The following is a 14,625-nucleotide window of genomic DNA, read 5'->3' on the forward strand; positions in this document are numbered from 1 at the left end:
GAAGCGTAATAAATCAGTTAGCTCATTGAAGCAACTTCTTACCATCTGATCAATTACCAGTATGACAAATATGCTTTTAATGAAAAGACCTGACCAGGAGGGTCAAGTTATAATCTAATTTACTCTTTAGTTGATCACGGTTACTCTTCTACACAGAGGATGTGATGTTATTACTCAGACTTGATCTTTCATGGATCAGAACACTTAATGGAGATCGCAGTCATGTTTCAATTAAGTACGTTTTTTTTTGTTTGTTTTTTTGGTCTCAGAACAAATTCTGGGAAATCTTTGAAAAATCTAATTGTTGGCAGTGAGTAAAGAGTATCGATTTCTTCAAAAATTCGAAGAGGCAAATGAGATTACTAGCATCTGAGGAGACACAAAAGAAGGGTAAGCTGAGCCAACATCTACTGTACTGTTAGACAAACAAACAAAATAAATAAGAAGCAGTACTTAATGGCCTTTACGTGGCTCAGACGGTAGAGCATGGTGCTTGCAAACAAAGATCATGGGTTTGATTCCCAAGGAAAGCAAGAACTGAAAATTGTGAACCTTGAATGCAATGTAAGTCGCTTCGTATAAAAGTGTCTAAATGTGTTAATGTATGTCGAACAGAGCTGCTCCGAGACACTGAAAACACCATATCATGAATTGCTCGCATTTAAATAAAAACAGTGCCACGAAAGAAATGCTTAGGATATCCAGCAGAGAGCTCTTAAATAAAAATCTCACTATTTAATTGCATTGATGTCTAGTAGAAACACTTTTTTTTAATATATATATTTAGATTTTGAAAACAAACGTGATACAATGCGAACAACAATAATGAAAATGAGATTAAAGCAACATTGGAATGTTTTATTCATTCATGTTTTGTTTTTAGAAAATAAAACACAACCAATAAATACAAAGATAAAAAGCAACTTTTTAGCGACTGCCTCATTGTATTCCAATAGTAGCGTTTCCATTTCTTTTATATAGTTGCGTATCTTTTTTTGTTTTATTTCGCTCAACAACAGCGGGCAGCGGCACCCAAAGCAGACGGCTCACAATGGATTACAATGAAACAGGCATGCAGATCCATGAGTGATCCTCTTCACACACACACACACACACACACACACACACACACACACGAGTTGGCACATTAAAGACAACATCTAGAAACATTTTGTTTGTTTTGCAAAATAGATATTATATATACACAGAAAAAAAAGAAATAAATCCATAAACCATCTTTGCATCTCTCACCTGTCAAAACTGTAAGTTGTGTCACTTTAAGATTTAAAGGTGAAGTGTGTAATTTTAGCACCACTAGCATCACCAAACATTTGCAGGATTTGCAAGAAAATTTCATTGTTTAAAAAAAAAACAGTCCTGAACACGCCCCCATTTATCACTGGTTAGCCAAAAAGACAGTCCCGCCCCAAACTCATGCCATTGGTCGAGTCATTGCTGCTCAAACAGAGCAATGTTTTGATATCGCCACAGTGTTACACTTTAATGAGAAATAGGAGATTAACGTCAATTATACACATCACCTTTAATGATTCAATGAAAAGAAAACCTCTATCAGCCATCACGTCCGTACATTCATTGTATGCTTCCCAGTAAAATCAGGTGCATAAGTACAGTAGATCGCCCCATGTACAGAGTTTAACAATACACGTAATGTACAAGCACAATATCACCCATGTCGTCGCATGGTTTCATTCAAATTCAGCATGTTTTCCTCTTGCTTTGTGCAAAAGGCAGAGAGCCAGTCAGGTGATCAGAGACGCATGTCATAATCTCAAAGCTGCTGAAATCTCTTCGACTCCCTCATGGGTTCGGCAGGAATATCTGGCACAGAAGGTCGTGGAGGGGAAAACGTCAAAACAGAAAGTGCACAGAGGACAATAGAGGTCGAAGGTTAAAGAAATGTCTTGCGAATTCCCATTCTTGATGTAGATGTGCATTCTCACTGGAGGACAGAAGGCTCATTCAGGTGGGCTGGATCGGCCTAAGCGAAAGGAAACAGAGGAGGCGAGGTGAAGAGGTTGAAGCCGGTGTCGATCGGGTCTGGAGCTCTCGTGTTATCTGACCTCCAGGCAGTCCAGGTACTCCAGAGCCAGCTCGTAGCAGAACCTGTACTGCTCCTGCCAACAACAGCAAGGCCACGTCAGATTCTCTGGCAACATTCACACTTTATCAACTTTATAACTCTACTAGATTTTTATATTTGAAGAAAACATTGGTGTGTGTATCATTAATCCAATAATAAAATCTGATTATGTTATATTATATTTAATGATTATAATGACTATAAAGATGTATTACAGAGGCGGTCTAAGATTTCTAAGATTTCTACAGAACAAGAGAGACTGAGGAAACATGCACACTTTAAAGAAACGAGTCCAGGTTCTGCATCATTATGCAAAATTGTGCACATCAATTATGAAAAACTACTGCTGTTGTGTTAAAAATGTTTGTGTGCTGCTGCGCGTCCCTGTGTGTGTAATAAGCAAAGTGTGTGCACGCTTGTGACGTACTAACGTGCTTTTCTTCAAATAACAAAGAAAAAATATTGCACCAGACTTGCGCCAGAACACATCTTTTTTAGATGTTTTAGATGCGCCAAAACACATATTTTTTAAACTCTCACCCACAAATGGGTGCAAATACATTTGCCATTTAAACAATGCGGCGCAGGACTGGAAAATGTAATTTGCATCAGGCTGAAACTAGCAAAAATACTTTGCGCCCCTTATTTCACCAGGTGTATGATAGGGCCCTAAGACCAGTGCCTAAGGTTAGCAATAGTGCCTAACCTAACACAACTAATTACTAATTAACAAAAGTAAGCATACTAACCATAGACTCCACCATGTTGGGCTTGGAGTTGCGGAGAGTCTTGACTGCGTAGAACACATCCACCATGTTGTGATGGTGCACCATCTCCATTATCATGGTGCAAGCGCAGAAAGTGCCACTGCGTCCACCGCCATTCCTTTAAGAAATCAATATGTTGTTTCATTAGCATCTTCAAGAAAAGCAGCGGCTTGTAACACATGAAGGAGCAGGATCTGAGCAGCATACTTCTTAAAGCTTGTGTGGATTATGCTATTATAGATGTCTGGAGGGGATAGCTGTGAAAGAGGCATATTTGTGCCACCACAGAAATCTGCAATACTTCTAAGCATGAAGGAATGGAAAGTACCAGTGTGCTCTGGGGAAAAGTCATGCAATAAAAATGTCACATCCTTCTGAGCTAAGATCATTTCCCTTGGGCTACTGATAGAGAAAGGGCACCCCAGCGCAGATGCGCAATACACTGCATCTGTGCCGCGCTCTCATTAATAGTGGATAGACATATTTAACTACAGGCAAGTGCAGGTGGCAGGGACGAATCCTGAGGCCAGAGCACTAAGAAGTTTAATACTGAGGAAAATGAAGACATGAAAAAGCAGCCAGAGATTAAGAGCTTTTAGCAGATTTTCACTGTTGGGTGGCCAGGAGCAAAAGAGACCTGGGTTGTATAATCAACACAATGAAGTGTAATTGCTTTCCAATTAGCATTTGGGAGCGGAGCGGTGTGAAACTTACAGGCAATGCACTACAGTGCGACCGTCACCGCACTCCCTCTGCCACTTCTGCACTTGTGCCAGAAGGTTGAGAAAGGCCTTCTTAGAGTCTGGGATTTCACGATAAGCAGACCAGCGCAGGAACTGGAAATGTCGCACTACCAGATGACCTTCCTGCAACTGAACATTAAAGACAGAGAGAGCAAGACCAGAGGCAAGAGAAAACTTTAATAAGAATAAAAGAGGAGGGTCAAAGACAACAGTGGGTCAAAGAATTATGATGGTGTTTTTGACAGATAGGGGGTGCTTTGGTAGTATATTTAATAAATTATTGCACATAAAAGTTGTTATAAGTATTAACTATTTTAAATGACACAAATATGGCATTACATAAACAAATAACTTTTTACCCGTTTTACAGCATGATAGGAAATACTCATAATAAACAGCGTTTGTTTAAATAATTTTTGAATCGTTGAATACATTTGTTAAACTCAACCATTTAAACTTGTCAACCAAAGTATCAAGTGATTTTTCTTTTTGGATTATTGATAATTGTTAATTATGATCGCAAAAAAATTTACACATTCTGCACATAACTTTAAGACAGAATATGCAACCTTGTAACTTTTTTGCACAGTTCCTTGCACAATATGACATCAAAACTCCATTACCATATGACATGGTTTTGCAATTTATTTTACAGTTTGTGCACTTATGTGAACTTACCTAAGAAAGAACCTGGGTTATTACAAGGTAAATACTGTACATGGGGGTTAAGGTTACTATGCACTTGTTCAAAAGAATGTTGTTTTGTGCAATGTAATTATTGTGTTTATATTGAACTGCAAAATACATTTGCTGCCACAGAGGTGGAATATGGGTAAGGTCAGGGCCCGGTTTTGGTAGGTTTAATGGTGGGTTAAAGTGTAATTCTAGATGTAAATACAAAAATGAATAACGGATGTAATTACAGGAAGCTGATTTTAAACTTAAGTACAATGTAAAAACACGTAATGCAAAAACATGTACAAATAAGTGCATTGTATCAAATGATTAATTTAAATGTAAGTACATAGCAGTTAAAGACACTTAATATAAAGTGGGTCCCTGTGTTTTGATGTTTGCACAAAAGCAATATGTATGGCTTCACTAACAGTAAACGTGGTTGGTAGCCCACCCGGTAGAGCATTGCAATTGGGTAAAAGCCATAATAAAAGAGCCTGAGTACTTAGGTTAGGTTTAGTGTACAGTGGGTAGTATGTGGTGCTTTTAGTGCTACTCAATGCACACTTCATTTTGAAATTTTCAAATTTACTTTCATTAGTTGGACATAAAATGGAACACACTTTTAGCCCCATTTTACTTTGACAGCATCACATATTGTGCAAGAAACATTTTTATATAATTTCACAGAAAGGTCACCATGGACCCATTAAAAAAAGAAAAATGTGCCTAGGTTAAAACTGGAGCTATAGCACCTCCTTTCACTCATTTTTCAGGAGCTGTTTTGCATCCTATTCATGGAATATCTACTGTACGTCAAACACTAATTTCAAAACAAAATGGCACACAGTATTAAGCTGGAACCTCTGAGCATTAATTAGCATCTAAACTCCTCTGTAACAAATCATAAAAGCATTGTTCTATCTTGGGGCTGTCTATTTTTCTTTATCTAGGGATGGTGCCATTTAGCAATATGATCTATCAATAATACTCTACGCCTTGTACCTTTTTAGGGAAGCGAGACTCGTCGTTCCAACATGGGTGGTTCTCTCTGGGGTCCTGTGAAGAAGCAGTATGGGAGATTTTCTGACAATGACATGGACTGTTTGTCTGGCTTGCAGAGTCTCAAAGAGACAGAGCGGACGTGGGGACTGACAGGGGCTAGCCAAACTGACACAGGCACGGATGGAAACGCGGCTAAAAGTTGACAGCCTGCCTGACAGAAGTGCTAAAGGGAGCTAGCAATGAGAGGTGCAACACTTGGGACAAGATTTCAAAGAGACAGGATGTTGACAATGAAGCCATCAGGGAAGACTAAGGTCAGCTAGAGGTGTGAGAAAGTGGCTTTTTATTCAGACAAGTCAATATCAGAAGCACAGACCACACTGAGAGAGACTGACACAATACGAACAACTTTATCTCTCACTCACGCACATAGAGTGAGAAATAAACAGCTCCAACTCCAGCAGCGCAATGCCACCGGCAATTTGTGAAATGGAGACTTTTAATGACTAACCACACTTTTATACCTTTGCTTTAATTTAATCGGTATTGAATTCATTTCCTAAAAGTCTCTGAAAAGATCATTTAGCCATTAGCTTCAGTTAATTAACCTTTCCGTAGTGGACCTGAACTCAGACAATCTCCAATCTTTAAAAAAAAAGATGGACGTTACAAGACGGGTCATTTGTCTAATGAGGTCTGATTTTAATGAGATACTGTAATAAATGTCAGTGCTAACACTGGGAGAGAACGGCTCGTGATAAGAAGGCACATACAGGGGATAACATATATCTGAAAATGACTTTTTTGGCCCTGCAGACTCACCCGTGTGATGTTGGTCACCCTGAACAAGCGAGTGACGACGTTGTCATCGGTGGATCTGGAGAGCAGCTCCACTGTCATGGGTCCAAACTGCTGCATGCCCGTTTCAGGCCAGTACTGCAGACAGGGCTGAGAGAGAGAGAGAGAGAGAGAGAGAAGAAAAAAATACACATGTAAATTGCTATTTTAATTCACTCCTTTACACACGATAAAATAAATGTGTTGTTTAACAACAGGACAGTGACAAACTATTGACACAACTCTGACCAACAATTATGTCCACAATAATTTTTCAAAAATCTAGTTTGTAGTGCCAATTATTTGATTATTTAATTTATGTTATTTTTCATTTGGTTTACAAACAAACACATAAATAAAAAACAACCAACCAACTTTTTATTATTATTGTTACTGGTTAATAATATAATAATATTTAAAACATACGTATTTGGTTTTTTAGATTAATATTACATTTTTAGTATTACATTTTTATTTGAAATATATCATAGTTGACAACGTGATTTAGAGCTGCAGTCCGTAAGTTTTGCCTGTTTGTCGCCATCTATGTTTAAAAACCTGGATTTGCAGCTGTTTGTGGAATGATCTTCCTGGCGTGGGTTGTGATCCAGTGTGGATGAATCTGTTTCGAGGTGAATGTGTAGCTGTCCGTCATGTGGATATTCACTGTATTTAGTTATCACTGGTTCTAGCCTACGTCTTGGAATATATGACCCAAATAAGAATTTTCACCATATATTGTCATCTGAACAAGTAACATGTCTGTCACGTTTGTTCTGACCAACTGAGGAAAAAAACATTATAATAAAGCACACTACTAATGGTGATTTAATCTATCGATCATTTAGCTCACATCACATCAAACTCTACAAATGATTATCATTGTTATAATTTATTCTAAAATAATTCATGTTAACAACATCAGCACTGCATAGTGTGTCAATTAGAGTGTAGATTTCAATTTCTGTACAGTCTAATCTCTGATTGTCACATCATTCGAACTTCGTATTAGGAAATTATTTTAACCCAAAAGCAAACTATATGTTCCCATCGAACTGGTTGTCTTTAAATTACACATCTTGTGTAAACCCAGACTATCTGTAATCAGAAGCACTTTTAAAACTGGAATAATTTAATTCACATGTGTTTCATAAAATCTTTCTTGATTACAATCCACCATCAAAATAATTTTTTGACATTTAATTATTCCAGCTGCTGTGGGAATAGGCTATAATTAAACGTTCCTCCACCTGCAGGATCCTCACATGTGATAGTCTAGTAGCCGGGACAGCTTCATGTTTACAGACTTGACATAATGACGCAGTGCCTTGCTCAAATTTCCCGTGAAATCCTACCCAAACCACTCAAATTAGAAAACACTGTTATAAATTAACCGTTGTGAATCAGGCTAAAGTAAGTGTTCGGTTCTTTGGATCACTAGGAAAAATATATTGGTAAAATTCATGGTTATAAAAAAGTCTGCTTAAAATATTGGGAATAGTAGGATTAATTTAAGCGAATTATATTTATTTCACAATGAGTATTTTGTTGCGTGATGTGAGCGTCAATTAGGTGTGAGCATGCATAAAAAACGTAGAAAGCATTGTTGGCTCACCACCCATCATCATCAGGAGCACACAGCCTGTTGGTATGTATTGAATTTAGAACCTTTTGAAATGTTTACCATGAGTAACGGTTTGCTGTACATTCATTTAGGAATGTTTAAACTTTCGTACTTGTGTAATTGTCTTCATTGGCTGCGCTTAGTCCATGCTGAGAGACTTAATTTATAGTTAAGTTAGCGCGTGTACGGTTCATTTCTCTCGGTTTGTGATATGTTCGAACACTGGATAATTAACAAATTACCAAGTAAACTAGTGTAGCGGACGGTTGTTTGGTGGGCGACGGTGTTGCATTCATTTGGTGGAGCATTAAATTGAAGCGTTGTAATGATTAATACACTTTGCCTACTGACTCGTGTGATAGCTATACTCTGTGCAGGAGCGCTGCTATGCATGATGGGAAATGTAGTTTCTGCGGTGTTCTGATGCAGCGGTCTAAAACTGAATAGGAGATTATATGATAGTGTATTCTCATTTACAGCAGAAATAGTCTAGTTATTTTATTGTAACTACTTCATGTTTGTTTGTTTGCATTATATATACAATGGACATATTTGTAACACTGTTTTATTTCTTATTTCAGGTCTATGACCTGTGGTCAGTTGTATAAATAAAACAAAATACAAGATTAATGACAAACACGAGTCATGCCATGTGTGCTACCTGTCACTAGCCTATTCGGATGGCTGAAAATTGAAAAAGATCCGAACAGTAGAGCCTGTCCTCCAACAAAAAACCATATAGGTCGTTTCTGCAAGCACCTTATTACGACCTATATTTACGTTTTAAAGTTAAGCGCCCTCTAGCGGGCGTAAAAATAATGACAGTATCGCGTTGCGTCTGTCGTCATGAAATGACGTATAACGTCATTACCAATCAAAACGCACGTTTATTTAAATGCAATGTGTGGGCTTTTTACACCGATCTCACAGTATTTACTACATATTTCAGTAGGTGGCTTATTCGTTCGAATGACCACACCTAACCCCACCCCTAAACCTAACCCTCACAGAAATCATGCTAAATTATGATTTATTGAGCATATACATTTTCGTAAACGTCCGTTCCCTGGGATCGAACCCATGATAGCATGATTACCTATCAATGTATAGCGCAATGATCTACCAACTGAGCTACACGAAACGCAAATCAGAGTGCAAATAAAAGAGTACAAAACATTAATATGAAAACGACCTTTTGCCAATAGGGGCGCAATTGTAGTATATGCTCTGATGGGTCGTATTTCAGGGATTGGTTGGAGGACAGGTTACAACAGTAAGGCGATAGTTTTAAACACTGACTGGTTATGTACTTGCTAAAATATTGATTTCGGATCATTTTTAACCCAAAAAAGTTATGGACTGCAGCTTTAAACTTATAGTGTCAGAAAGAAAAAAAAACAGATAACAATTCCCATATTTATACACTTTTTTCATGTATGTATTTATATTTATATGTGTATAAATGTATTATATGTATGTATTATGTATTATATTTCATGTATGTATTTATCCACCTGGGTCAAATGACAGACATAATGGCACCCTGCATGCCTGTAACACTTTACAACGAGGTCCCCGTTTAATGCATTTAATCTGCATTAATCCATGGTTAATGCATTAAATAATAATCATTTGCAATCAGCGGTGCATTTTTATAGCATTTAGAACAAAGATGGTATATTCCATTGCTTATGTCAACTACTGAAGTTAATGCTAACTTATGGAACTCTACTGTAAAATATAAATGTGTACCTTTTAGCCTAATAACATTTTTAATACAAAACAGCTTTTATTGTCATCCATGTGTCATTCATTTTTTCTCTTATTGTGAACTTGGAAATACCACCCTTACATAATTTTTTTTCTCTCCTTACATTATTACCCACATAATCATAGAAAATACATATTAAAATCAATGTCTGGGGGGAAAAAATAAAGAAATAAATTAATTAATAGATAGCAGCCTGAGAAAATGGGCATCTTGTGATTAGGCGAAGGGTGAAGATAGAGAGTGAAAGGATAATGGAGTCAAAGAAATGCCAGAGATAGGCTAATCAGCACTGAAAATCCAATTGCGGCCCACCAAGATAAATAATCCTTGCTCATTCCTCCATATCGCCTGCATTTTCTAGTCCAATCTTCCACCAGATTACCATTTGCTCAATGTGTCAATTAATTTTCGCTCACGCCAGTTGCAGACAGATCTAATCCAGCGCAGTGTTATTTGAAACGAGCAGGCGTGAAACAGCTTCAGCCATGTTATTTCCAATGAGAGATGTTGATAGAGATGAGATAGAAATTGATAAATCCTTGTCACAGTGATGCGAATTAACAGAGTGACACTGTGCCGAAGACAAATATTCATCCCAACACACTCAGACAGATCAGAAAAGGGTGACTAGCAGAAGGAGAACAGAGAGATATTTCTAGAAAGTTAGATAGATGACTAGCAGAGTGTGATAATGTCTGGAAAAACATTCGCACACTTCAGATGGAAGACAGGAAACTGAAATAACTATAAAAAATCCACACACAAACACACACATGTATTATCAGGTGAGTCTTAAAGATAATACACTCTAATTTTGCTTTCAGTGGAATGATGAGCACCAGAGATGCTTTATCATGAAGAACGGGTCACAGTGCTTGTCTGCAGGGGGGAGAGGAGCGAAAATCACGGGTAGGTTGGTATCTCGGTGAGTTTGTCCTTTCCATTGCCAATTTAGACAAGACAAACACATTATCAATGTGGGGAGTCTCAAATGAAATGTTTGCCGTTCACCCAGTGTAAGAATTATGGGCTCAGAGGGGGTGGGGGTGTTGTCTGACCTACCGAAAAATAGCTTGAAACCCTTAAAGACTTCAAAACAAAGGGTGTAGGGGGCCATCAAATATGCAAGGTAATTTTCGTCTCTGGCCATACTGACTTTGCTTTTGTCACGTGGAACAAAAAGTAAAAACATTACAAATCACACTGAATCTAATTTTTTTACTGTAATCTGGACAAATTTCAGATGTGGACACACATTTTGCAATTTAACCTACCTTATGCCATTTTTAATTTGACATTTGTTATAACTGCATGTGTTATTTACTCTATTATGCTGGCTGCAAAAACTTTTATATATATATACATATATTAGCGATGTGATTGGCCATTAATGGAACCAATGCAATACACATCTTGATCAATAGAATACATTAAAGATACATATGAAGCAACTACCAATGTGATGAGATAAAATTCATCCCTATTATGATGCAATCCAATTGTGATCCGATTCAACACAATGTGAATCAATGCAATAAGATGCAATGGGGAAACATGCAATTAAATATGGTACAGTTTACTTTTATTTCTTTATTTATATGTTATTTGTCTTAAAAATTGCATATTATTTTATCAAAATCTCCATCTCTCACTGTCTGCACTGAATACCGTATAGATGTTACATTTCTGACCTACTCCAGACACTTGAGCTACTCCAGACAACAGGGCAAAAGTGTTTGCTTTGACATGTCCAGGTTAAACATGTTTGCATTTCTGTACAGATTTCATTATTAAGTGGACAGTTTATTTCAATAGTGTTCTGGATCATGTTGAATGATTATATGTTTGTTCGGCTCATTTGACTGCAGATTTCATGTAAATGAGACACAGTCTAAAAAAGCAGTATACTGTATATACTATATATATATATATATATATATATATATATATATATATATATATATGAATAAGACAAACCCCCACAGTTTGCTCCCCATTTTAGTTTGAACTAAAATGCAGGTATTCATGGAAATCAAACATCAGTAAAGGGTACAATCTAGACCTGAACAGTTTTCTGAATGAGTGCCATTGTGTGAATCTCATAGTTAGTAGTGTAAGCATTGTGGGTTGTTAACCTGGCTCTCTTACCCAGGCTGAGTTGGACTGGTTGAGTTGGTTGAGCATGACGATGGAGGTACAGCCGTAGTCAAACACCAGTCTCCAGAAGTCCGCGGTGGTGGTGGGCAGGGGGTGAGGGGTCACCACAAACGCAGCCGGCTGCAGGAAGCTGTCCATCAGCGCGGCGTTTATGTAGTTGTTGCCGTCGCCCTCGGTAGAGACGAGGAATGCCAGTGCACGGTCAGGCGGCAGCACATCCATGCTCCGGTTCTTCTCACGGTTACGAGGCAGCAGAGACACGCTGCACTCCTCCACATCCAGGTGAGGAGTCACAGAGTTCAGAGTCTGAAGAGACAGGAGTCAACACAGAGGAAAGATAAGGGATCAAAGTGAGACTGAATGCACTCAATGATTGTGAAATGATATAACTAAGTGAGACAATGAGAGGATAATGAAGTAAAACTATGCAGGCAAATGCTAGAGGCAAAAATGATCAACAGAGCAAAAATGGAATAAGTTTAAAAGATAATGAAATTCTCCTTTAACCACTAAAACACAGAGCACAAGATGACAGATTACTGTCCTGAATGAGTTTTTTCACATAGCACCTCATTGGAAAACCCAGAAGACAGATTCAATTCACAAATAAAATAATAATAAGTATTATTAACTATAGTATTTATTATTTTGATTATACATATATATATATATTTATGTATATATATATATATATATATATATATATATATATATATATATATATATATATATATATATATATATATATATACATACACACACTTCTATTTGGCGTAAATTTTTTATTTGTTTTTACATTTACTAGTATCGAGTTATTTTTATCTTTTTTTTTTTTACATTTTCATTTACAAATATATTTAGTGAATTATTATTATTAATAATAATATTATTATTATACTTTTGGTTAACAAGAACAACACTGCATTGATCATTCAGTTAACTACATATATTATGATAATCAGCATGTAACCTTTTCAATTCTTCATGTGTAAATTTAATCTACTGCTACTTTTGCTTATTAATAGTTAGTCAGGTAGTTATAACGCTTATAAAGTTGTAAACACTATGAAGCTGCTTTGACAGTCAGTATTGTATTAAGTGCTATATAAGAAAAAAAAGTTGGTATAGGTTTGATTAAGGGACCTAAAATATGGTCATGCAAAATAAGGTATTAATATGTGCTTTATAAGTACTAATAATCAGCCAATATGCAAGTAATAAGCATGCTAATAAGGAACTATAGTTAATAGTGAGAAATGTATTATTTTGATTATCGCATTACATTATTATAATTTTGTCTTGTGCACTGTATGCAAACATATGTTGAGTGAAATAGCTTATTTAAGGCAGTACTAAATACTGTAAAAAATAAAATAAATCTATTTCATGGGCCCTCTTTTTTAACTATTAACATTTTTCAGATTCTGTAAGATGTGTGTGAACTAACAACCTCAAGTTCAGACAGATGCAGAGAAAAGCTTTGGAAGCTGAAATGATTTTGTCTCAGGCAAATAATGTCTCCAAAGCTTAATGGCTGCGAATAATGCACACTGGTCACATATGAATACTTCTGCTATGAGCCTTGAGGTGAATGAATCAGACTGAGAATTATGCAGATTATTACACTGAAGTGCTTCAATCCTGATTGGTTCTGACAGCACAAATGGGACATTACAATTATGATTATAAAGATTACACTGGCTATGAGGAGGACAGGGACAGGTACACAGTCTCAGAGTGGCAGGCATGAAGCCATTAATAGCTTAACGCTAAAAACACATGCGAGTGGAACTGTAAGGTGAGGGAACACTTCATTAAACCTTCTCTTAAGGAATGAAAATAGTCTCTACAGCTGATTGACTTCAGCACAGTTTGAGCTGTGAGTTAGCATGCAGCACTTAACCTGGATAAAACAAGATAACATGATTTGCATAAAGCCCCAATGCAAATATCATAACATTAATACAGTTTATACAAACCCAAGCCTCTTTGATAGTCTGGTCTCTATATTATTATTATTTTTTTTTTTTTTTTTTTTTTTTTTTATTATTATTATTATTAAACTTTATTTCATTTAGTTGCCAATGAAGCATTTGTGATTTTTGCATAAGTTTCCATTATCTGATATTTAATCTTTATAACACTTCTTGCACTTATGCTTTTTTAGTAGTTTTAGTTGAAATAAAGTTCTCTACATGACTCAAACCCCTTCTTCAGTGTAAATCTGTGGCATTGTTTTGGTTGTCTTCTAAATTTAACTTGTTTTATTCAAGTCAAAATATTATTTAACGCTGAATAAACCTAAATACAAGTTGTTGTTGTTTTTTTTTTAACCAATAAAGCTCATTTAAATGGGTTAATAACTATGGAATCATATGGGTTGGGTAGCAATATTCAATGTGTAATATAATGTGCAAAAGGACAATGCAATATGTAAAATGGCAATGCATTTCTGTATTTACATTTACATTTTCCAATACATTTGTGCAACGTTTGGTGCAAAATGAAAATGAAAAATAAATTACATAATTTTCATTTGCCATTACACACACTAGTTTTAATATGTAAAATGAATACTAATTATAACGCTTTATAAGTTGCAAAATTAAAATGAAAATGTATTACAGAAATGATTAGATATGTATAACATGTTCAAGCAAAAACTGTGGCAAAATAATAATTGAAATGCTATTTTTCTTAATTGCATTAACACTCACAGTCAAGACACTTACGATTGCATTTTCATTCAATGTCCCGCAATGAATGTAGCAAAATTCAAAGTGCACATTGAAAATGCATTCCGAGCCGATCACGTGTCCGCCCCCTCGCGCCATGTCAATCACTGCGTGAACAAGGCGGGGCTTGCAGAAGGTCAAGAGACTCAAATCTCAAGAAGAGGATTCAAGTGAGAGAACATGGACAAGACAGTTGGCCCGTGTACG

General features: G+C 36.4%; 1 protein-coding gene across 5 annotated transcripts in view; it reads right to left on the bottom strand.

The window, feature by feature from the left end:
* Window positions 1-837: 837 nt before the first annotated feature.
* Window positions 838-14,625, bottom strand: part of LOC132145684 (receptor-type tyrosine-protein phosphatase U-like) — a 259,638-nt gene continuing 245,850 nt past the window's right edge. For all 5 annotated transcript variants that reach the window (XM_059556881.1, XM_059556878.1, XM_059556880.1 and 2 more), the window contains 5 exons: window positions 11,675-11,989; window positions 6,117-6,242; window positions 3,586-3,743; window positions 2,854-2,989; window positions 838-2,138 (listed from right to left, as the gene is read on the bottom strand). In XM_059556881.1, the coding sequence (XP_059412864.1) occupies window positions 2,076-2,138; window positions 2,854-2,989; window positions 3,586-3,743; window positions 6,117-6,242; window positions 11,675-11,989 (798 nt within the window). In that variant the 3' untranslated portion in view covers window positions 838-2,075. The remainder of the gene's footprint in view (window positions 2,139-2,853; window positions 2,990-3,585; window positions 3,744-6,116; window positions 6,243-11,674; window positions 11,990-14,625) is intronic.

The sequence above is a fragment of the Carassius carassius genome, chromosome 8 (assembly GCF_963082965.1).
Source record: "Carassius carassius chromosome 8, fCarCar2.1, whole genome shotgun sequence".
NCBI classification, from domain to species: Eukaryota; Metazoa; Chordata; class Actinopteri; order Cypriniformes; family Cyprinidae; genus Carassius; species Carassius carassius.